Source organism: Durio zibethinus, chromosome 1, assembly GCF_047325235.1.
Source record: "Durio zibethinus cultivar Kanyao isolate XHJ-2024 chromosome 1, ASM4732523v1, whole genome shotgun sequence".
In the NCBI taxonomy this organism is placed as follows: Eukaryota; Viridiplantae; Streptophyta; class Magnoliopsida; order Malvales; family Malvaceae; genus Durio; species Durio zibethinus.
The window spans coordinates 282,363-306,538 of record NC_143162.1 but is presented as its reverse complement, the minus strand read 5'-3'; the positions used below and the strand labels follow the sequence as shown (position 1 = coordinate 306,538).

The 24,176-nt window shown below is 34.6% G+C and overlaps 4 protein-coding genes and 2 pseudogenes across 12 annotated transcripts; 2 read left to right on the top strand and 4 right to left on the bottom strand.

Annotated features, from left to right (window-relative positions):
• Positions 1-411: 411 nt before the first annotated feature.
• LOC111311471 (H/ACA ribonucleoprotein complex subunit 4 pseudogene) lies at positions 412-2,474 on the bottom strand (annotated as a pseudogene). Its single transcript, XR_016331929.1, has one exon. The product of XR_016331929.1 is annotated as an H/ACA ribonucleoprotein complex subunit 4 pseudogene (transcript).
• On the bottom strand, positions 1,766-2,319 carry LOC149520225 (H/ACA ribonucleoprotein complex subunit 4 pseudogene; annotated as a pseudogene).
• Positions 2,475-2,602: 128 nt separating the features above from the next.
• LOC111311472 (ubiquitin carboxyl-terminal hydrolase 2-like) lies at positions 2,603-5,965 on the bottom strand. Of its 8 annotated transcripts, XR_016331995.1 has the most exons (7): positions 5,802-5,958; positions 5,675-5,721; positions 4,357-4,403; positions 4,218-4,264; positions 4,036-4,138; positions 3,111-3,953; positions 2,603-2,798 (listed from the first exon to the last, which is right to left on the bottom strand). XR_016331995.1 is itself a non-coding variant. In XM_089751692.1 (6 exons), exons 2-6 carry the CDS (start codon positions 5,703-5,705, stop codon positions 3,177-3,179), a joined length of 1,005 nt encoding a protein of 334 aa, XP_089607818.1. In that variant the 5' UTR covers positions 5,706-5,721; positions 5,802-5,958; the 3' UTR covers positions 3,065-3,176. The 8 variants fall into 8 exon arrangements, 3 of the variants coding, with proteins under 3 accessions (XP_089607818.1, XP_022766607.2, XP_089607712.1); XR_016331980.1 differs by having other exon boundaries at positions 4,345-4,403; positions 5,675-5,964; XR_016331991.1 differs by having other exon boundaries at positions 5,675-5,963.
• A 3,413-nt stretch (positions 5,966-9,378) lies between these two features.
• Positions 9,379-10,961, top strand: LOC111310883 (protein GAST1-like). The gene is made up of 4 exons (XM_022910257.2): positions 9,379-9,535; positions 10,335-10,397; positions 10,490-10,523; positions 10,661-10,961. The coding sequence occupies exons 1-4, from the start codon at positions 9,467-9,469 to the stop codon at positions 10,840-10,842; spliced, it is 348 nt and encodes a 115-aa protein (XP_022765992.1). The 5' UTR covers positions 9,379-9,466; the 3' UTR covers positions 10,843-10,961.
• A 3,375-nt stretch (positions 10,962-14,336) lies between these two features.
• On the bottom strand, positions 14,337-20,567 carry GLDH (L-galactono-1,4-lactone dehydrogenase). Its single transcript, XM_022910869.2, has 6 exons — positions 19,859-20,567; positions 19,025-19,275; positions 18,419-18,604; positions 17,077-17,497; positions 15,527-15,667; positions 14,337-14,950 (listed from the first exon to the last, which is right to left on the bottom strand). Exons 1-6 carry the CDS (start codon positions 20,486-20,488, stop codon positions 14,792-14,794), a joined length of 1,788 nt encoding a protein of 595 aa, XP_022766604.2. The 5' UTR covers positions 20,489-20,567; the 3' UTR covers positions 14,337-14,791.
• A 439-nt stretch (positions 20,568-21,006) lies between these two features.
• Positions 21,007-23,183, top strand: LOC111310881 (lycopene beta cyclase, chloroplastic/chromoplastic-like). Its single transcript, XM_089751327.1, has one exon. The coding sequence runs from the start codon at positions 21,660-21,662 to the stop codon at positions 23,181-23,183; it is 1,524 nt and encodes a 507-aa protein (XP_089607453.1). The 5' UTR covers positions 21,007-21,659.
• Positions 23,184-24,176: the final 993 nt, after the last annotated feature.

Below are 24,176 nucleotides of genomic sequence, written 5' to 3'. Positions count from 1 at the left end.
CAGATTAAATACAATTAATGTTATGTATTTTTCCACCAAAATATAAACTTGTAACCTGAATTCCAAGTTTGAAGTCTTTGGTTTGAATCTCATGTCGCGAATTCTTCCTGCAGCATTTTTGGAGGAAAATAAAAACCTTTTTAGTTTGCTTCAAAGCTTCACTCGAACAACAAACCATGAACTATAATACTACCCTTTGAATATATGAGCTCAATGTCAACTGAATAGGTAGGAAGAAGAGAAGAGAACATCAGCAAACCTCAAAGGCAACTAAAATTGTAGCAAACATTTGCTTCAAAATTCCTTCACAGTTCTTCCATAAGCTGCCATTATGACTAGAACGCAAATCATGTCTCTTGAAAATGGTTAGAGAGAAAACATTAACACGAGGTTTGAGTGATGGACAACGAATAAAGAAAAAACCAATGGAGAATGATATTAAAATATTGAAGATAATGAAAGAATTCCATTACACTAAAGTAAATCATAAAAATTGTTTCTGCCAACACTGCTAAAAAGTAACTGTAGGTGCCAGAAATACAAGGAAAAATTGATTTCCTATTCCAAGGAAAGGTCTGAAACCTGCTCATCTACTCCTCTACTGCATCTTTGCTTTTTTTTTCTTCTTTTCACTTTTATCAACCCCTGCATCATTTGCACCAACAACAACAGCAGGAGCCTCCTCACTCTCTTTGTTCTTCTTCTTTTTCTTCTCAGACTTCTCTGTATCTCGTGAAGTAGCTTCAACCTTATCTTTGTCCTTCTTTTTTTTCCCCTTCTCAAGCTTCTCTTCAGTTTCTGCAGCTTCATCCTCTTTATCGTTCTTCTTTTTCTTTTTCTCCTTCTTCTCAACTTCTACTTCTGCTTCATCAACTTTAGCTTTCTTAGCTACAACCAGAACAGGACTATCACTGCTTTCATCCAATTTGCGCTTGCGCCCCTCCCCATCTTCCTCATCCTTGCCCTTTTTCTTCTTTTCCTTTTCCATCACTATAATCTCCTTTTTTACAACACCTGTTTCAGTACCCTTCACACCAGGTTCAGCTGAAGCTGCAAGGCTTGCAACCATTGAATCCCCACCAGTTGGCAACACAACATTTCTTAACCACTCGTTAAGAGTATTATCATTTGGCTTTCCACGCTTATCCAATTTCCCTTCGGCAATCAATTTCTTCTTCATCGATGCAGTTGGCCCCAAACCCCACTTCCTCGGATAAGTATCCCTATCCATAACCACCCTCTTCATCTTTGCCACCACCCCATGATCACATGTAGCCATCACTGCAGTCGTCATTTCTGCAATTCCCAATGCAATTGCCTCTCCTTTAGTAGTCATCAACACAACTTCCTCCCCAACCTCAATATCATTCTCAAACCTCAGCAATCCTGGAATCATCAACTTCGCCCCATAACATATAGCATTAACAGCAGAATCCTTCACAACCAACCTCTTATAACTAGTCAAAAGAACTTCAAGAGGCATAATCACCCTCCTCAAATAAGCCTCATCTCTATAATTATCATAAACCCATTGAGCATCCATAACATCGTGCATTGTCACCATATTATCCTTCTCTCCTAAAATTCCGGACCTAACCCTCCTAATTTCCCGCATACTACCACCAACCCCAAGAATCAATCCCAAATGAACACGCATGGTCTTAACATAAGTACCCGCCTCGCAAGAAATCCAAAAAACAACTAAATGCCTATCAGCATCATACTCAAGAAGCTTACTTTCGTAAATAGTCCTAATCCTAAGCTGTCATTTTACGGCAGAAATCAATGGCGGCCTCTGAAAAACAGCTCCAGTCAAAATTTCAAGAGCCCTAGCAACCTTAGCGACGTCGGGCACTTTGGAATGCAAACGGGCAACGCAGACATACTCTTTGCCTGCCCCCTGTTGGGATTTAACAAGACGTGTGGCTCTATCAATACAAACAATGAGATTCCCAGTGACTTTGGGGTCCAAAGTTCCACTATGCCCAGTCTTTTCAACACGTAAAATGCGCTTAACCCAAGCAACAACTTCATGGGAAGAAGGGTTAGAGGGTTTATCAAGGTTCAAAACGCCGTACCTGATGTATTCAGCAAGAGGTCGCTTGAGAAACCGGAGGGGAGAGGAGTGTAATGTCCCGTTCGAACGTTAAGGCGGTCGTAGTTTTTAAGAAGGATAGGCCACTGGGAAGTGTCGATAGAAAGGGTGGTGCTCTGGGGTTTGATCACGAAATCTTGGTCGGATTCTTTGGTTGCAGATTCGGGTACGGTTTTTTTCTTGTGCTTTTTCTTTTCTGAACGAGAGAGCTCAACCTCAGACATGGTTTGTTTTCTCTTCTTAGCTTTTTTTCCGGTTAGGGCACTGACCAAGGCTAATGGAAAAGTTTACATGGTTAAGGTTTTGGAGGTTTTAGGGAGAAGAGAAAGGCTGGAAAGTTTACCGAAAAGGTTGGGCTTGTTTTAATCTGTCCGTGCCCAAGAGATCTAATTATGGCCTTCGAATTTTATTTGCATAGCATTATTATTTTTTATTTGGATTTTAAACGGGCGGATGATCTTGGCCATTTCAGCTAACAAGCTAATCTTTTTAAGATGAAATTCGAACTGGTGACGAATGATAGTAGAGCCACTCAGGAGTATTATTGCGTGGGCTCAAGGGCACTACAGCAACAAATCGTCCAACCCCATGTGTTTGTTGGTGTGGACTGTTGATCCCCCCTAACAAGGGTGTTAGGGATTGGCTGAAACAACTTTCATGTAGTGTTTTTTTGAATCCTAAACTGAACATGTGCTTTAGTGATCTTGACTTTGGACAACAGGCCATGCTGGGCCTTAACTCTGGAAATCTAGGCTGTGCCCGATATTAGGCCATGCCGGAGCCGGACCCATTTTGCCACCCTACATACAGACCAAGTCATGAACTAAAACAGCACCAAACCATCTCACTTCGAAGCATGTTCGATCGCCCAAAGATGCCTTCGTCAAGAGCAGACTATTGTCAGGAACAAATATGCGAGCAAAGACTAAAATAAATCAAAGGAGAAAGTCAGAGGCAAACAGCACAGTCTAATGATCATGGAGACTCTTAAGCTCCCTCCATTTTTCGGATTTGCACTAAACCTTAAGTTTGGATTAAGGATACAGTCAACCAAAAAATGAAAATGAAAATAAGAAACATTTCACCTAGGGTTGCCACTTTTCTGCTTAGCTTTCTCAATGAGGGGTTTCAATTGCTTCTTTTCAGCAAGAATTTTAAGGAAGTTGAACAAAAAGGGTATGTAGTTGTGTTTCCTACGAATATTTTCAGTTCTCCATTTCTTGAATTTCTCCTCCTCCATCAAAATCTTCTCGGTGGCACCCTCAATCCCCGAATTCACTTCTGAAAGTTGTTTGTTTAGTGCTTCAAAACTAGTTTTGTCTGTGAGTCTGTCTGACTGTATAGTAGCCAGCTGCTGCAGGATGCGTTCCCTCTTCTTTTGGAGCTCCTTAAGTTCAGCAGTGTACGTCTCTTTCCTGTTCTTGATAACTGCCATGAGGTTGAATCTTATTTCACTTTTGGAATATCTCTCAATACGTTCTTGGATTACTGGTTGTACCATTTTCAACCATTCCATGTCACCTGGTCCAGCAGGGCACTGACCAAGGCTAATGGGTCCCTCCTTTAGTCCATCAAGCTCATACAGTACCCCATCAACTGGTATGTAACTTATGAAATGGTAGACATCATCATCTTTCCCAGCAACCTTCTGCTCCTCTAGAACAAAAGGCTCAGGCCTTGCAAAACTATTATGGGCTGTACGTATAGCTTCACTGTTATTAATAGCCAGACCCTTGAGTTCTGGAGGAAAATTTTTAGTGAATTCTTTCAACTTCGAAAGTTCTGGGCCAATCTCAATTTCTAGGCAGTTCAAGAGAACAGACAATATTGCTTGTGTAGCACAAGCATTATTGATAACCTATGAAAACGCAGGAACAATAAGTTCAGAAGATGTTTGCAAATACGTCATTCCAGAAATTATGAATTAATTTGAAACCAACCTGGCTAGCAAAGAACAAATTAGGATTTGGGTCCTTAATTACTGGACGTTCATCTTTCTCCCCTGGGCGCCATTTGAAAAGGAAAATCAACCCATACACAGGCCTATGAAGGAAAGAAAAATTACAAAGGAAGAGACTTGAAAGTAAAAATGTAAAATGGCCAGTACCAAGCAAGAACTGACCTAAGATTGTTTAGAGAATCAAGATCCAATGAATACAACTCCTCTACCTGCAAAGACATAGGTCATCACGACAGTATAAAGCAGGTAAAAGAAACACAAACAATAAGGGAACGGTTATGACACAAACAAAAAGCGTTACTTGTACGCCTTTAACTTGCATCTGCTGTATAAGTTCCGTAAAAACACCTGCATCATATGGGAAAAAACATTCTCTTCAAGCTTAAATCTCAAAACAGATCATCCAAAAAGCATCACAACCTAAAATAAGCAAGAAGAGCACTAAAAGACAATTATTTAATTGATGCAACATGTTAACATGTGCAATCTCAACTAACAGATATAAGATATACAAAACAAATCGTATGCCAAAGAATAATGAAACACAACCCCATGCTGAAAGTATTATACAAGTAGCAAAAAAGCAAAGAATTAAAAAGAACTACCTAAGAACTCAATCTAAACCAAGTGGCCTTTGTTAGGCTTCTAGAAAATGCTTATTAATGCCAAATGAAGGGGCACCGAATTTTCTCTAGTCAAGGATCAATGATAGGCCTTCGAAAAGTGTAAAAGGACTTCATTTCTAATCATCAACAACCAGTAAGGCTCCAATCTATCTTATTATAGAGTCTTTAAATAGCAGGGATTGGCTCTAGCATTGTCATGAAATCAACATGCTTTTTTTTTTTTTTTGTTATTTTGTATTCTTCCATTAAAGACAGACATGTTCTATGTTGCACTTTGAAAAATCATATAAATCTAATGAATAGAACAACAAGATGATCCAATCATCTAACACCTTGACAATAATCAGATAACAATGAAGCACCGCTCGTGTGATGCATTAGGACCAATATCTCCATATGTTAAATGTTAACCATCAAAATATATATATATAAAAAAAAAAAGAGAAAAAAAGAGTATGCCACTAAGGGACACTGAACAAGGCATTCGTTGCAATCCTATAAAACAATCCTAGCAAAATCTTTACCCAAATCACCCTCCAGTGGTCATTATACGATAAATTGTTTCTCTAATACGCCAAAATCCTCAGGTTATTCCCTTTCTTATCCGTAACCTTTCCTTCATGGCCATCAAACTTTCCCACTCACTGACTCATTTTTAACCAGTTAAACTATGTCTCTAGCTGAATGAAGATATTACACAGAAAAAGAAAAAAGTAAAGGTAAAATTAACAATTTCACCAATCAATTGCATTTGACTCCTAAAACCTTAAAAACAATTATAATTGAAGCCTAACAACCCAGTCTTGGCCTAACATTAATCATTCTCACCCTCTGAAACTTCATCCAATATGCCAAAAAAGAAATTGAACACCTTGATGAAACACCAAAAAGAAAGGACAAAACCCATCAACAACTTAAAGGAATAAGAAAGCATTTCAGCTTATAATTACGAGTAATTCTTAACAAACAAACAAATTGAATTAGAAATAATACCGGGATCGGATTCAATTGTGCACCAAGACATGATGAGAAATTAGCAGCTGCAACAGTCGCAAACCAGCAAACAAACAATAAATTATTTAGAATGTGAAAAACCCTAAACACAGGAATTAAGAAGTACCCAAACTCGCTAAGTCCGTCAAAGCAAGAAAAGAGGGGTCTTTCTTCTTTCTAAACCCTAATGGCTACAAAGCTTCGCAGGTTTACTTCTGCTGTTAGATTTTAAGCACTGCGCTTTCCCACAACAAATGAATCTCGGCCGTCGGTCACTCCGTGTAGTTTGTTGGGTATCTTTTATTTTATAGTAGTTTAAGATTAAAAAAAATATATATAGTTAGAGGGATAAAAGGTTAAGTGAATAATGAATATTGAAATTTTACCTTTTTATTTTGATTTCATTGAATTTTGACGACTTCTTTCATCTTTTCATTTAATTTTGTCATTGAACTATTATTTTTGGTTATTTGTTTTACCAAATTTAAGGAAAATAGAATAGTTCCTAAAATATTTTGTTAATATATTTAAAATAAAATTTGAATAAAATATAAAATATGACGTTGGTATTTTAAATATAACTATACATGTGGGATATTTTAAATATCTTTTAACATAGCATGTTACGCATATACTTTGTTATATGTGAAATATTCACGTGTTATTTCATTTAAATTTTATTTTAAACATATTAATATAATATTTTTACAAAATATTTTATTAATTTTCAAATTGATAGTCAAAAAAATTTATTTTCCTTGAATATAATATAATTTTGAGAAAGAAAATTTTAAATGTGCTTTACTTGATTAGAACTTTCATTCTTGACAAGAAAAATGATATTGAGCTTTAATATTTCTTTAAAAAATCAAATGATAAAAAAAAATGAAAATCAAAGAAATATTCTCATCATTGAGTTGTATTTTGACAATGTTTATTTAATACAAACTTTTCAAATTGTATCATTTTTCTTATCAAATAAAACCTAGTCTTTTCAATTGATTTTGAATTAAAATGAAGTCCAACATGTTAATTATAAATAATTATAAGTATTATTACTTTTTTGGACTTTGAAATTTGCTTTAGAAAATCAAAATATTTGCTCCAATATTTTGGACTAATTTTCTATCTTTAAAACAGAAGTTCTCGAATGCACAATATTGGTCAAACAATTTTTAAAGTAAAAGTTAACCTTTGCCAAAGAGAAAATGCACATAATTTTGGTTTTTGTGAAGAAAGCATTGATCATCGATCCATTCTACACATAGAACAGTCCCTAAGGGCTACGAATCTGATCTAAAGATCAATTATCCCTGGCCTTTTAATTTTGACTTGGTAAGCATAGGGATTGATCCTTTTGTGTAAGGATCGATCTTCTGTCCACACAAAAGGATCCTTTGGCTTGATATGTTGAAATGATTGATCCTTGGTTCTTTCATTTAAACTTGAAGGGATCGATACCAGGATCGTTTTCCTTGTATCCTTGACAACAATCAACGAGCACAATTTGATACAAATCAACATCTCTTTTTTTCTTTCTTTCAATCGCAACGGTTTCAAATTCATTTCAACTATAAAAGACACTCTTCCATTATCATTGAAGTTAAAAGACATCATTTGTAAGAGCTATCAATCAAATTCTTCAAGCAATCAAGAGCTTTCATGTGTTTTAGAGCTTTGATCCTATATTCTTTTGTAATTAATGTATCCAAACTTTATTTCATATTCATTTGTCTTTCATTGTAATATATTAACAAACACCCAGTCGAGGTTATTTAGTTTGCAAAAACTTTTGCTTACACATTAATATTGTGAGTTCAAGGTGAGTGAATCCCTAAATGATTTTGTGAGAATTTTGATAGAACTATTAAGGGTTTGAGTGAAATTGTAAAACCTAGCATTGAAAAAGTAGTTGTAAGGTTGAAGATACAGTGGATTGAATTTCTCAATAAAAGAAGCTAAGGAAGAAGATATTGGTGCCTTGAGGAATAACTGAACTCCTAAAGATTTTTATGTTTTAAGTTTTCTATATATCCCTTCTCCTTTATTCAATTTTAAGTTTAATTGGGGTTAAGTTTTCATATATATTTCTTCTATTGTCATTTTTATATTTCTACGTATTGAAATTTAATTTATTTTAAAATTAATCCAATTCCTTTTTTGTTTTTTTGGATCGTCTATCTAAATTTGAGATAATAATTGGTATTAAAACTTGAACTTTATTTTGTAGGTTTAATAACTTAGAATGATCCTATGGCTAAAGTGGATATATTTAAAGATGGCTATTTTATTATTAGAAAATAAAAACACAGTTCATTGGACATGATACTTCATTCAAAAAGTAATGATTCTTCAGCAATAGATGCCTACTCATAGATATTTCAAACGCCTATTGGACTTATAAATACTTCAATTAACATTCATTTAACATGACTTTACATTCAATTACTTGATGAATTAAATCATTCTCTGTCACTCTTTTTCATAGTTCATTATTCAATTGAGTACAGTAAGAATTTGAAATGTAAATCCTATTCTTCTTTGATTTATGCATTATATGCTGAGGATAACGTTTTCAAAAGTCCATTTCATCGTAATAGGAAAACTATCATTCTTAAAATAGTTTCATGAAATTAGTGTCTTACCTAAAGTTTCTCTATTTCTCCTCCATTAATTGTATTGGTTAGTCACTGCTCCATACAACATATAAGCACTTCTTTAAGACGAAAAGAGGCACTGCACAACTATGCTGCTGTGAGGTGGATGATGAAGCAGTCTATTATTTGCCCCAGAATTTTGTTCACCAAAAAGGAAGAAAAAAGTCGACAGTGCCATCTTCTCATACCAGACAAACTATACGATTTGTCACTGTCCCATTCTATATATTCCTAATATTTTTAAAACACAAATTAACAAACAGCCAGCAGGTCCAGCATAGATAGTTCACGAGACCAAATTAAGCAAAAGCATATAACATAAGCGGTAAACAGAGATGATGGCTAAGGGCTAAGGCCTAATGGACTGGATGGGCGGCAGATGCAGTTGCAGCTGGCTCCTCCTAGGTCTTATCTTTCTTAAATTTCCAAGATCACCAATGAATCGTACAGGTCCGAGCAACACTAAAAGAAAGGGTCACGAGAATCGGATAGAGTGTGAGAAATGGGATGAAAATAAAAACAAAAACAAAAGAAACAAACAAACAAACAGTTAGGAGTGAGAATTGAGAGTGTTACGTTTATGGTTTCTGCATGGACCATATATGGTTTTGTTTAATCTTATCTGTTGTTCTAGTTCGTGTCTGTTGGGACTCCATTATCACAGAACCATATAGAAACATGTGAGTTCACATGGAAAGGTAGCTCTCATGTCATTTTCGTTTATCGGTTCACATGGTTGGAATCAAATTAACGAAACCATTGGAATGTTCCGACCTCTAGTTTTCAAAATCTAATGACCACTTTAACCTTGATTAATCATGGAACTTGGTAGCACAAAACTAATGTTTAAAAAACGTACAGGTATATATACCGTTATATGTATAGGGTACACCATTAGAAAGGACAGAGGTATAGTTGTCCTTTTGGAAGGCAGGAGGGTTTGGTCATGTGCTGCTGTCTCAAACTGTAGTATATTCGGACCCTTATCGTGAATAAGACACATAATATTCTTCAAATCTTCAACCTATGGCTTCCAACAGCCTATAAATACCCCTCCTTAAGGGCCTAAGAGCCTTGATTGCAGCCTCAAAAACTCTCTGGTCAGTTGCTTCGGTTCAGTTGCATTACTAAGGCAATGGCAGGGAAGCTAACTATTGTGATGTTCTTGCTTGCTATCATGCTACTTTTACTAGCAGAGAACAATGTGAGTTTCTCTTAGTGTATATGTATATATATTTTGCTTTCTCGGTCATATTTTATTTTTTTTGGGACCATTTTAAACTTAATTATTACTAGTACAGTAATTACGATTATTTAAGAAGGGTTTAGTGATAAAGAAATTGTTTAAATCTGAAAAAAAAAAATTGAGGGTATTTTCAATATTTAAACTAAAATTAGAACAATTATTAGTTTGATTGATGGAATTCTTACATTAGTTACTTTTTCAAATGAGATAAAATATGTTTTTCAAACTAATAGGTTCAAGTTTATTTTCAATAAAATGATACTTATATTTTCTTTTATGTCTTCTCCTTTCTTTCCTTTTTTTTTTTTTTTTTTTAATATCTTTAACCAGTTTGTTTATAACTAAAACTGTTTTTAAAGAATGTTAATTAATTTATTTTAAATAAAGATAATTTAATAAGTTCTTCTCAAAATTAATATAAAATTGAATTAAAGATGGTTTAAAATATTTAACATGTATTCAAATTAAAATATAACTTAATTGTAATTTAACTTGATAGTAATTAAATATAATTTTAAAACTATTTAAATTCTCATTATTTTGTAGTTAAATTAAAAAAGTATTAAGCAAAATTAAGAAATGAAAAGAAATATATATACACATAGGGAAATAAATGATTAATAATTAACAAAAGATATATTTGTTTTTTGTTTAAAATTAACATAGTAAATAACATCTTAAGGTAGTTATTCTAATTAATTTTAACTTTCATATATACAATTTTAATTTTAAAAATGGCTTCGATATGTATCCCCAGGCTGCTACCAGCATTAGTGAGGCACCTGCTCCACAGCCCCAGCCACCCAGCAACTTTACCATGGTAATATGTGCATGGGCACATCTCCTCTCCTATATCTGTTTCCCCTTATGTTCCCAATGTTAATCATGTTGTTGATCTCCTTTGGCTTTCAGCATGGAATAACTCAAGGCAGCCTTCATCCACAAGGTGAACAAGCTCATCGAACACTAGTCTTTATAAAATACACTAATGAAGTTGGATATAAAATTTGCTTGCAAGCGTATATATATATATAGTTGACAATTTTGATTTTATGGGTTGCAATGCTTAATGCAATATCGCAGAGTGTGCTCCTCGGTGCAGTTCAAGATGTTCAAGGACACAATACAAGAAGCCATGCTTGTTCTTCTGCAATAAGTGCTGCGCCAAGTGCTTGTGTGTGCCACCCGGAACTTACGGAAACAAGCAAGTCTGCCCTTGCTACAACAATTGGAAGACCAAGAGAGGAGGTCCCAAGTGCCCTTGATCACATCATATATAAGCAGCCTTAGTATGTGCCCTGTAACTAATCGGATTGGCTGTAGAATGATTTGTTGTATTTAGCATTTTATTTATAATAAAAGGCATTCTTACCTTCTAGTTTTATTCAATTCTATACTCATTTTATAAGGTAAGATCCATAGAATAATTATGCTTTACAAAGAGAATTACAAATAAGTTATAATTATGAGATGTTTATTGTATTAAAGTATCATTCCTAAAATCATCCATAATCAATACTTTATCATGAAGTGGATATTAATATAAATATTTGAGACCAATACACATTTATATTCTTATTTATGAATTAAACAATTAATCTCATAAGTTGAAGTATAGATATATTTAAATTGAATATATAAGTGTTTGTTAAAAAATAAGTATACTGAATCTGATCTAATATCACATGATATATCACTTAAATATTTAAGTTAATATTCTTATGTATTGATTTGTATAAGTAAATATTTTCATCTTATCTTTTAATTATTATCTTTAAAATAAAATTAAAAAAGTTTGCTCTTTAATTACTATTATTATTCGTAATATTGTTAACTTAAGATTTTCCGTAAATATTTTTGAAAAATAAAAAGGTAACCCAATGTGAACACAAAGTCAATATTCTAGTAATAATGAAATGTAATCTTTCAAACCCATAACTTTCATCCCTACCATCATAAGATTCAAATGCCAGCCTTATAGATTGAAATCTCAAGTTAGATGTCCCTAGGGAACCTCCTTTATCCTTTATTTCTCATCTACTTGACAATAATATTCCCCCATATCTTTACAAAAGAAGCCATACAAGTGTAAAGTGAGATCCTTTTACTTCATCATGCCTTTTTTTTTATTATTAAAAAATTTAGATGAAAAGAAATTATCTCATTTCAAAATTAACGATGATTTATATAAAATTTATCTTTATAAAACAAACTTCTACAAACGAAACTTTATACTTTTACAATGATATGACCACATACAGAAACTAGATACAGAATGACAGAAAAGAAAAGAGAAAAAAAAAAGAGATTCTTATAGTGCCAGCTGCTTTTTCAAATATGATTTTAAGGCCATTGATGAGACTTGGGTTAGATATTGCATCTTTTTACCAAAAAAAAAAAAAAGGATTGGATTTGACTTTTTCCCTGTGTACTTGATTGCTGTATATTACCATAAATCAAAGAAATAAACAAAGGGAATTAGGGAATGAAGTCACATATCAACGGAGAATCAATATGAAGCCACGTGTAATTACTAATCAGTTAATTAGTGCTTTTATTTTTATTTTTTTGTGTTTGATACTGTCAACATTTGAATCACCATCACTGATTAAAACTAAAAATTTGATATTCTACCAGTAAATTATAAAACTGTTAACAGTATCTTTTATTTATTTATTTAATATATATGTATATTCTTTTCATACATATGCATATAATCAATATATTCTTTTTCGACCCACAGGAAGTGGGAATAAAGAAGATCAAAGATATATTCTTCCGAAATCAAGCAGCAGCCCAGCATTGCACCACCTATATTTTAAATCCTTGCATGAACGCAGAGGAATTTGTTAACAATTTTAAAACTTCTTTCGGTGGTGTGCTTGTGAACCAAAGCATATATTCGTTAGCAGAAGTAGCTGGAAACTTTTCTTCTTTTGGTTTTTTTTCCTCCCTTCTTTTGTTTTTCCTTATTGACGAAGGAATCAAAATCCAACTCATCTACTTGGTGGTGTTTTCTCTTTGGGTGTAGCCTTTGGTTTACTTTTTGCATGTCATCAGGTGGGGTTCAACGTATGGTTGGTTTTAGTTTTATTTGTAGTTTCAAACAAATGTTGATGCACCAGATAAAACCTAATTGAATTAAGCCACTGACACTATTATTTTAATTACAGTCCCTAGAAAAGTAATTATAGGATTTAGTTCCACTGTTACACAATCTATAGTATATAAAATGATAGGTAGGTGCCAAACTTTTATCATCTCTACAACCTCCTTGATACAATAGTCAGTCACCAAGAAACTCATAACCAGCAAATTAGATTTTGTGTTTATATTCCAATATGCCTAAGGCAGAGGCACAAGAGAATCAACCCCCGGCAGGTTCCAACTCTCCTCCAAAACCAAAACATCCAATTCTATTGACAGTACTTTCTAGATAATTATTTTCATGATGGGAGATTTGAGAACTTACTTTTGTTTGTGTTTTTGATGGAAGGATATCCTACTGGGGATCCACCTACTAAGAACAAATGTTTCCCTCGAAGAAAGAAGAAAGGAGACAGAAGCTTCATTGAGGGATGGTAAGAGACACATTATCATATCAATTTCTGCAACAAAAATATGTAGTTCTGCAAATTATATGCCTGCAAAATTCTATCAAAAAGATGAATACATTTCTAGTTACTAAATGATGATGAGGCATTCCAACAAATTAATACCATCACGTCTTATATTCTTCATTCAATCTAATAACAAGAGCCTTTTCTTTTGCTGCCATCTTACAACTGCAGCCTGTTCGCGCTTTGTTGCTGTTGGCTCTGCGAAACTTGCCTCTAAATAATGCTTTCAAGAATCATGATGCCTATCTTTGGTTGAATACCGTCGATTGCCGCATTTACTGGTATTCTATGAGTTTGGTCATGTGTTGCAATAAAGTAGGGAAGTCTTGAATCTGCTAAGGAATCTATATATGGAGGTTTTCTTTGTTTTTTTTTTTTTTTTTGGTTAAACCCATGTTCATCATCTTTATTTTAATGATTTTCTTTAATTTACTCTTGACATTTCTGCATATGTTTCCTGGAACAGAGAGATTTCGAGGCTTAATTTAAGGCATATATTATTCAGTAGCAGTAACAAGTTTGAGTTCACCTGAAACAAAAAGCCTACGGTTTATTAATACTAAAGTTTTATTTGGCCCATTGTTTATTAATACTAAAGGTTTGTTTGGTCCGGTTGAAATTTTTATAACCTGCTTCTCAAGTAGAATTGTTCTAAAAATGTTATAAAAGAATTAAAATTAGTTTGGCAAACTTAATACATAAGTATTGTAAAATGTTGATGTTATTTCATAATATTTTAGTATATTTTTAATAAAAGAAAAAATAAAATAATTAATTTTATTAACGTAAATCATAAATTTTTACAAGAGAAAATCAATCAAATAAAGATATTTTTTTGTTAATTAGAATAAAAAACAAATATAATCAACAAAATAAAAAATAAACATAAAAATAATATCTTTTTTACAATTTTATGAACTATGAAAAAATAAAATAAAAATGTAAAAAATTATTAAAATTAACACTTCATAAAGATATTTTAATTAATCGTTTCGTTTTAAAGTTCAAATTTGTTTTCCATTAAAAATCTTAAAATTTTGAAAACCAAACACCACTAACCTCAAAAACATTGCATAATGCTAAACGACTCAACCAAATGGTATTTGATTAAAAATAAAATAAAAAATAAAAAAAGAAAGAAAGAAAATCACCCATCCAATACCCGAAGGAGACAGTCAATAAATACATATTGTATAGGCAAAGCATATTGCTTAACCTTGAACCATTAATTGGCTTGCACTTTAAATTACAAGATAAATTTATGAACTTTTAGTCCCAAACCTTCAGATCTCCTAAGATAGGACTCAATCATACAGTTCTGACATCACTCTCAAACTTCATTTTTCTTCCTACCGACCACAGATACAGCCGATCTTTATAGCATGTTGGGTAGCATCAATAAATACCGACACTTGGAACAACTTATTATATGTATAAATTGTAAATACACAGAATTCTCCTTATATCCTTCCATTCTGGTGTACAAGCTTAGTGCCAAAGATGCTTCCGCTAAATTAGCCAAAGGAACAGACCAAATGCATTTTAATTCTTAAGATTTTAAATGAATAAAGAACTAACCAATAGGGTGTACTTTTCAAACATTATCTGATAATGGGAACAGCTTTTCCAGCATGTTATTAGAAAGAATCCTGTTGGGATCCAATTCCCTCCGTGCTTTGTTATATGCCTCCACTGGAAAACGTTTTTTGAGCCTAGCTTGCAGAGATTCAAGTTCTTCCTTGTCCTTTGGAACCTGTTCATTGCATGGAATCACTTATGATTAAACAAGCAGCAACAGTCTTATTAAAGTCAACTTCTGTATGATATTGACACCATAAATATCCCAAATTCAGCCTTAAAAACACATGATCAAGTGCATACACAAAGAAGTATACACTACAGAAAGGTTAACCTGATTTCTGCATAACATTTATAGGATTCACACAGACGTACACTCAAACATATGACCCTACAAACTTTCACAGAACTAATGTTCAAGGAATGAATTAAGGACCGTATTGATCACAATATATCCGCATAAGTGAATCGCTAATTTCCAATTGTAGTTTCTAAATAAGAACTTTGGAGCAAGTATTTGCTTTTTTAATTAAAAAAGAAAATCAAACCATCAGGCATTGAAACTCCACACCTTACACCCACTGACAGTTTCAAACTGAATTTGGTGAATGCAAGTACTTCAAGAAACCTTATGATTAGACAAACAATACAAACAATCATCTACAGATAATCCAGACCCTATATAGATCATGGCTGTGATTTTACTCTTAAACAATCTTAAACAGAATATTTTTCAAGATAAATTCACTACCTCAATCTTAGCCCAATGTTCATATGCGGAATATTTATCCCACAACTGTGCCTGTGTAAGATATCTGTAGTGGAAGAATTCTTCTGTTATTTCCTTTCTCTGACGGGCATCCATTGTAGGAAGGTACATGATTATACCAACCTGATAAAAAAAGAAAAGAGAAGCAGATTTAGATAGGAGAAGTGCAAGCAATTCACCCAAAAACATTATGTACTCAGTACACAAAGGAGACCCTTTGCACTACGTTGATTGTATCAAGAAAAGAAACAGTAAGTTCATTGTTAACTAAAACTCTAAGAAATTGACACTAGTTTTGAGTTTCAAAGTGTCAAAGGTTTTACAAGATTCCAAATTTTGTATCTGACTCTTTAGAACTCCGGCATCCATGTCTAGCAAGGTTTTACCTGATTCCAAATTTAGTAAAAAGTGGGAGATCGAACTCATGAAAATATGAGTTTCTTGATTATTTTAGAAAATTCAAGGATTTGCTATATCTCTATTCAGTGGTGAATTTGAAATACATATGACTTTGGAAATTTGAAATTTATCTACTTATACCCTCTCAGATCCATTGGTGTACTGAATCATTACTAGTTTTTAGATAATGTTTACCTTTATCACTCACAATCTATATAATAAATCAAATCCAAATCCATTGTCCCAAACTCATATTCTCAACCATAGCAATAGCTCTTTTTTTTCATGTATTCTAACAAATTTTCACCTGAAAAAATTATTCCCCTATGTGAAAGATTTTGGGAAACAACAAAGGTTTATCTTTTCTTTATCTCAGAGTTTCGTAATAGGTATAATATACATTTTTTAATTTCTATCAATTGTTCATTCTTGCTAATTAGTACATAAGCTACGCTGTCAGCAGGATGAAACCAAGTACGTACAATTTCACATGTTCAGCTTGAAAAGAAAGTTAACCAGAATTGATATGAAAAAAGTTAAACCAATATGCGTGCACGTATGAACTTGAAGTTGTATCTTATGGCATATTTCCTGCTAAAACTTAAGATAGTTTAATCTATATGGATGGCAGGGGAGCTCTATATTTGAATATCAAATTTATAGAGAAGACAACCCAACAAAATATTTGATCCTAATAAGAATAATACAAACTTGAAACATTGAAAGCAATTCAAAATTTTGTCATCCAGTAAGGGAAATATAAATAGCTGCTATGGCCACTGTTACTTGGACACGGAGGTAAGTGTTAGAACTGGTAAATGGGTCAGTTCAATTTCTTCCAAGTTTTTCCGTATATTGGGAGAGTCAGATTTCCATACTCATGTCCACCGGATATGAGTCAGATACAAGTACTTTAAGGAAAATAAAGAGTTGGAGCAATATAGGCTATGAAACTCAAATTGAGAAGGTAATATCAAAATTTCAGAAAGTCAAAACTAAAACCAACTACCATAGCAAGTGCACATTTTAGATCATACTGGAAGAAGGCAACCCCTGACACTACCCATTCCTCGATAATTTTGAAAAACCAAAGAAGACAAATAAAAGAAAGAAAATGAAAGGAAAAAAATTACCCATGAGAATATGTCATCTTTTGCTGAGCTTGAAGCAGGACTCATTGGGCTCTGGCTGCAAGCTGTCCAGCGCTGCTCTATTGGAGCAGGAGCAGGTATCTCTTGCTTCTCAATGAGTTGCTTCAGTTCTTCTATGTACTCAAGGTCCTTCATGCTAGGCTTGGAAAGAGTTCCAGCAGGAAAACAGGTTTCTGATACCCATTGTTGCCCCCCACAATCAAAGCCCAAGATTTCATCACTCCATCCAACTCGATATCCCTCCGACTTCCTCCAGAATTCGGCCTCAGCATTATTAACCTTCATTACATGATCTTTGTTGAGAGGATCAAGAGAAAACAGTTTATCTCTTAACTCTGTGAATGAAAACTCATTTATGTCTGGTTCATTGCTGTCAGGAGATTTAGTTGTTATTTCTCTAGCCCTGCAGAAAACCAAGTTAAGCCAGTAATTGACTGAAAATCTGTAATTGACACATAAACATAACAAAAGTCATATAAGAAGTGGATATCGATCCATTACAACAAACAGGGAAAAAAAAATAAAAACTACATGACCAAAAAGGTTACATAATCCCCTTGTGATAAACACAAAATAGAAGGATGGTTCCTAGCAGTTTGAAGACCAAACCAGAATTAACATGAAATTAGGTTAAGGCATAACCTAATTGGTAGCCATGCCACTCCCTTAAAAAGAAGGTCCTGTGTTGAAATTCGCTCATTCTGCGGTTAACTCCGCATGAAAAAAGGGTTTTGGTTGATTTCATTTTTATAGGTTTATTGTAATTCAAACTGGTCAGTAAAATGTGAACAATTGCTCGCATTTTCTTCCATTGAACAATGTAGATGCCCCTTCTCTGCAGCTATTCCCCACCATATCGAACATAGACACTGTTATGCAAGTTTTCATCATATGGATAATAGGGACCAGAAAAATATAATACCCTAAACAATAAAAAAGAAGAGACAACAGAGCTTGCACTTTCCAGGCAACAGCTCCTGCCCAACCAATCCAAATGGGTCCCTGACTAAGGCCCATTAACCATATTGACAGTGAACAAGAAATTCAATAGTAAGAAACTTAAAACAGAGACAGAAACCAAATTCAAAACAGTCATACATGTAATCTATCAAGTTTATTTTTCCTCACCTTTTCTCCGTAACTCCAACAACACTATTCAAACCAGTATAAAACTAATAAATATAATTATCTAAAAGAAGATTCAAGAAGGTGAAAAATAGTAATTTCCAGCCAGGCTGTTACAAGGCACAAAGAAACAGGACCACCATTTCATCGGCCCAATTTTGCAACAAATTGGATAAGTATCTAAAGACAATAGCAGTACCTGTACTTCTTTAGAGATTCCTTGTAGAGCTCATGAACATGCTGCATAGCCTCATCCTTAGTATATTTGGGTTTAAACTTGGGTGGACCTCTCCATTTTGAAACAGGGTTGCATGTCACAACCACAACAGTGTCAGTGTATGGAATGTAGAGGTACTTGACATGCTTATTCTCAGATAGCATCTTCCTACCAGCAAAAAGGTAAAAAAATTTCAGCATTGGAGAATCAAATACTTCCTCCATTATTCATCCTTTGATTTATGAAAAGGATTATAGGAGTATTTTCCAATTTAGACTCAATTAAAAAGAATGGATTGTCAAGCATCATAACCATATGCAAATTATGTAATCAATGACCTAAAACCAGAGAAACTTTATCTTGATCCAAAATTTTTTAAGCTTTTAAGATTAATAATCATGGTAAAAACATATATTATAATTGACAAAATCAATCCTAATTATCTACAAGAAAAATATATATAGTCAAACAAGGTGCTACTTATTGATAATCTAGTTGCAAGTTGCCTTTAATTTTATGAGATGGAAGGAACTTATGTTTGTTCTAACTTGTGGATACAGGATAACAAAAGCATGAAAATGAAATAACTTATGGTTTTTCTTGATGTCCTTCATGTTTGAGACAGTTGTGTGCTCCACAAGCTCTTGTCTTTCAACACATTGAATAGTGACTTCAGCGACCACTCCAAGGCCTCCAAGACCACAGCGAGCTAAATAAAATAACTCTGGGTCTTTCTCTTTTGAAAGCTCTATTGTTCCCTTGGCAGGAGTGACAAGTTTCATGCTAATGACTTGTTCATCAATGGGAGGCAATTTTGCACCAGTACCATGAGCACCAACCTGAAGACAAGAACATGAAAAAGAGGAAAATAAGATCAAAGTAGCTAACTGAAAAAGGGCACACCTTCACGCAATTCATTTCATTAATAATGAAACAAGCTTTGCTCCCTAACTTTCCACTTCATCCACATATAGACCAATCAGGACACTGTATGCTGCCAGCGGACATCCTATATAATGAAAACTGTGCCAAAATAAGGCAGACCTGAGACTTGGACACTGACCAAACCCCAATTCCATGTAATACAAGAAACAAGATGTTGTGAAATTATATTTTTCTTTCATTGTGTTACTTCTCTTCCTTTTACAGAACCAAAAATATCATTCATAAAAAACAAAAATAAAAGAAATACAACAAGAATTCTGATATAACCATTTCATTTAAAAGAAAAATCATACATTTTATCATAAAATTATCACATTTTTTATTTTTGAAGCAAAATGCAAGTAACTAAAATATCAATAAATCGGGTCGGCTTTTGCTTCAAGAGAGGCAACAAGCAAAGTAGCAAAACACGAAGCTGGCGTATACTATCATCCATATCCTAAAGAAAAATAACCAAAAAAGGAATTAAAGAAAGACCTGAAGAATACCACCAATCTGCTGCTCTCTAATGGAAGCAAAGTTCTGAAGAGTTAAGCCATATTCCTTAATCTCATCTACCAATTGCTGCACTCTTATCCCCGCTTGAACTCTCACCGTCTTCTTCTCCTTATCCACCTCCACCACCTTATCCATCAACGCTAAATTCACCATCCCTCCACGGGCCAACCCAATCCCGTTCGGGGACAACCCAGACCCAACGGGCCTGAGCTTAGCCCGCTTCTCATTCGACTCTTTAACCAACTCCTCTAGTTGCTGAAGATTCTCGGGCTGGTGGAAATGTCGGGTCTGGACCTCGTGGGTCCCACTCCAGTTGGAGATAGTGTGGAGGTCATCCGGGAGTGGGGCGTAACGGAAGATTTGGGCCTTCTTGTGCTTGGCGTTGTCGGGGAACGGGAAGGAGTAGTAAGTGGCGGCGCCGCAGAAGATGAGGAGGGCGGTATAGCCGAGGTATTTGCGAAGCTCGGAGTCGGAGGAAGAGGAAGAGACGGTTGAGAGGGTGCGGATTGGAGAGAAAGGGAGTGGTGGTGGAGATGGCGGATGAGAACAATGGATAAGAGTTTTGAGGTGCGTTTGGAAAGAGCGTTTAAGGGAAAGAGATCGGAACATGGTGAAAGGAAGGATTAATGGACGATAGGGTTTGGTGTTTTTTTTTTTTTTTTTTTATGCTTTCATTGCTATGCTAGTTAGGAAAGGAAGCAGGAAGGGAGGTAGTGTTGTTTTTTAGTTTGGATAGTGATCTAGAAACTCCGGAGTCCTGGCGTACGAGTAACAAGTGTGCTTTCTACTATCGTTGACCAAACTCGAACTTTTTTTTTTTTTTAATCTTTCGTTGAATTTTAGTCCTTTACCACTTTAATTATTTTTTTAAAATTTGAAGAAATGGAGGTGAAAAGCTAGCTCCAAACTTAAAAAAAAAAAGCTATATATATCATGAAAGAATTAATTGCAATTAAAACTTTTAAGCTATAACATTTTAATGAAAATCTTATTCTTTGGACGAGAAAAACAGATAATTTAAAATTTTGTTTTCAACAAGGACTTTAGTATAGTCGATCTTATAATTGCAATCTATAATATTTCATTGTTTCAACATCAATAATAGAGTATCAAATTTGACGTTAATGTCTAAATTTTTATGATTTTCGAAAAATTTTGTTAGTGCTCCACTTTGACTGCATAATGTCTCGGAATGAAGTGGAGACGTGGATACCCATCCATCCATCTATTAAATTAAATTACAGTTTTTTTTTTAAATAAAACGTGTTGTCACTAATTTCAAAAATGATTTATTTATTGTTTGAAAATTAGAAAAAAAAAAGGAAAATCCCATAAAAAAAATAGATAAAAGAAAAAAAAAACATAAAAAGAGAAAAATACAAAATTCCCTCTTCACTGTGTCGTTGGGAGCGCACCACACAAGCTTCACCTTTTGCCACATATCTCTTTTCAAAAGCTCCAAAAATGAGCCATAATCCAACTTCCTCTCTATTTCTCAAGTTCATTTCCGTCTTCTGATGAGTCTTTTCTTTTCATTCTTCAATCACCTCTCTGATTCAGTTCATAACTTCAATGCTCTAGTAGCTCCACTTCTGGTAGTAATGGCCTAGAAGTGTTCATGGCTTGTTTAGTTTCAAAACTTTGGATGCAGTTGATTTTCTGAGTTGGAGATTTGTTAAAAGGCAATTTTTTTTTTTTTCAGATAAAGATTGTTATTTGAAGAACTTTTGACACTAGTTTGGATTTCGAGTAGATATTAGAAGACCCTTTGTTGGAATCCATGGATACTTTACTTAGAACGCATAGCAAGCTTGAATTTTTGCCTCAACTCCATGGGTTTTCTGAGAAAGCTTGTAACTTGAGCTCAGTTAGGTTTCATTCCCAGGAGCTTAAGTTTGGTCCCAAGAAGTCCTGTTTCAAAAGGGTTAGGGATAATGGTTGTGTTAAAGTTAAGGCAAGTAGTAGTGCTCTTTTAGAGTCGGTACCAGAAACTAAGAAGGAAAATTTAGACTTTGAGCTTCCTGCATATGATCCATCAAAAGGCACTGTGGTGGATTTGGCTGTTGTGGGAGGTGGCCCTGCAGGTTTGGCTGTTGCCCAGCAGGTTTCACAGGCAGGGCTTTCAGTCTGCTCAATTGACCCGTCTCCAAAATTGATTTGGCCTAATAACTATGGTGTTTGGGTGGATGAATTTGAGGCTATGGATTTGCTTGATTGCCTTGCTACAACCTGGTCTGGTGCTGTTGTGTATATTGATGACCAAAAAGGGAAAGATCTTGATAGACCTTACGGAAGGGTTAATAGGAAGCAGCTGAAGTCGAAAATGTTGCAAAAGTGCGTATCTAATGACGTGAAATTTCACCATGCAAAGGTTATTAAGGTTATTCACGAGGAGTCAAAATCTTTATTGATTTGCAATGATGGTGTCACAGTTCAGGCTACTGTTGTGCTTGATGCAACTGGTTTTTCTAGGTGCCTTGTTCAGTATGATAAGCCCTATAATCCTGGCTATCAAATGGCCTATGGAGTTTTGGCTGAGGTGGAAGAACACCCATTTGATGTAGATAAGATGGTTTTTATGGATTGGAGAGACTCACATCTTATCAACAATAAGGAGTTGAGAGAGAGAAATAGTAGAATCCCCACATTTCTGTATGCAATGCCCTTCTCGTCAGACAGAATATTTCTGGAGGAAACTTCTCTAGTTGCTCGACCTGGAGTGCCTATGGATGATATCAAGGAGAGAATGGTGACCAGGTTAAGGCACCTAGGCATAAAAGTGAAGAGTGTTGAAGAGGATGAGCACTGTGTTATTCCGATGGGTGGGCCACTTCCAGTGCTACCCCAAAGAGTTGTGGGAATTGGTGGCACAGCCGGGATGGTCCACCCTTCAACAGGGTATATGGTAGCAAGAACTCTTGCAGCTGCTCCAATTGTTGCAGACTCCATAGTCAGGTGCCTCGATCCAGGAAGGAACTTCTTGGGAAACAAATTGTCTGCAGAAGTGTGGAGAGATTTATGGCCCATACAAAGAAAGAGACAAAGGGAATTCTTCTGTTTTGGCATGGATATTCTGCTTAAGCTAGATTTACCTGCAACAAGAAGGTTTTTTGATGCATTTTTTGATCTGGAACCCCATTATTGGCATGGATTCTTGTCGTCTAAATTGTTTCTTCCCGAGCTTATAGTTTTTGGGCTTTCTCTGTTCTCTCATGCGTCTAATACTTCTAGGCTAGAGATTATGGCTAAGGGAACTCTGCCTTTGATCAACATGATCAAAATTTTGGTGCAGGATAGAGAATAAGATGATCGGGATATCCATTTTTCGCATGCTTAAGTTTGTTGAAGCATTTCATTTTACTCGTTTTTTCCCATAAATGTTGATAATAAACCATGAATTTGTTGTTATATGATTATGTAAGTAAAATTATGAGGAAGAAAAGAACACTATAATTTCTTGTGGAGCAGAACAGTATTAGATTCATTGATTTCTTCATTCATGTACACATACATGTTGTTCTATCAGGCAATTTATAGACACCCACACCCTGCATTTTCTAGAAGTCTTATCCATTTATTTAGCAATGGGTGTTCATTAATTTAGGATTGCTTTCTTGAAGATTAGCTAGTAGCAGCAATAACACACAAAGGATAGGTGAATGAGGTGTCATATGTTGTGAATGGAGATGTTAGAATGCATCAGTATTAGGGTGACGCTGTCAGACATGGCTAATCAGTATCATCAGTGTCCAACTTGCAGAAAAAATACAAAAGCATAGTATATAATGACTAAATAATGCTGTTGGTGGAAACTACAGCCTGGAAATAGAGGAAATTACTTTGTTGAATTGCATCGCTGTCATTTGGAAGAGGTAGTTGTGGTAATTGCAGTTGAGTTCGTTTGTCCCATCTTCAACCCAGATATGCTGTGATAAAAGCTTTTGAAAGCTTCTAGCCTCTTAGGTGCGAAACAGGGATTGTTGTACTATAAATATCTGATGTTTTCAGTGATTGTTTTCGATAGATTAGGAGATATTTTACTACGATGGCAAACAAATTGATGAGGGCTATGTTAAATACATTTGTTCTTAATGTTATTTGAAAAGTATGCTTAGAGTAAAAACAGTAGTGAGAAAATCTCGTCTTAGTACCATCTTAAAATGACTTTAGTTGTGTTTTATTTGATTCTGCATTCAGATCTAGACTGAAACTGGGATAGTCATAATGTTAACTTGAACTGCTACTCGACTTGGAGAGAACCTCTAGGCCTAGACCAGCTTACGGACTGTGACAATAA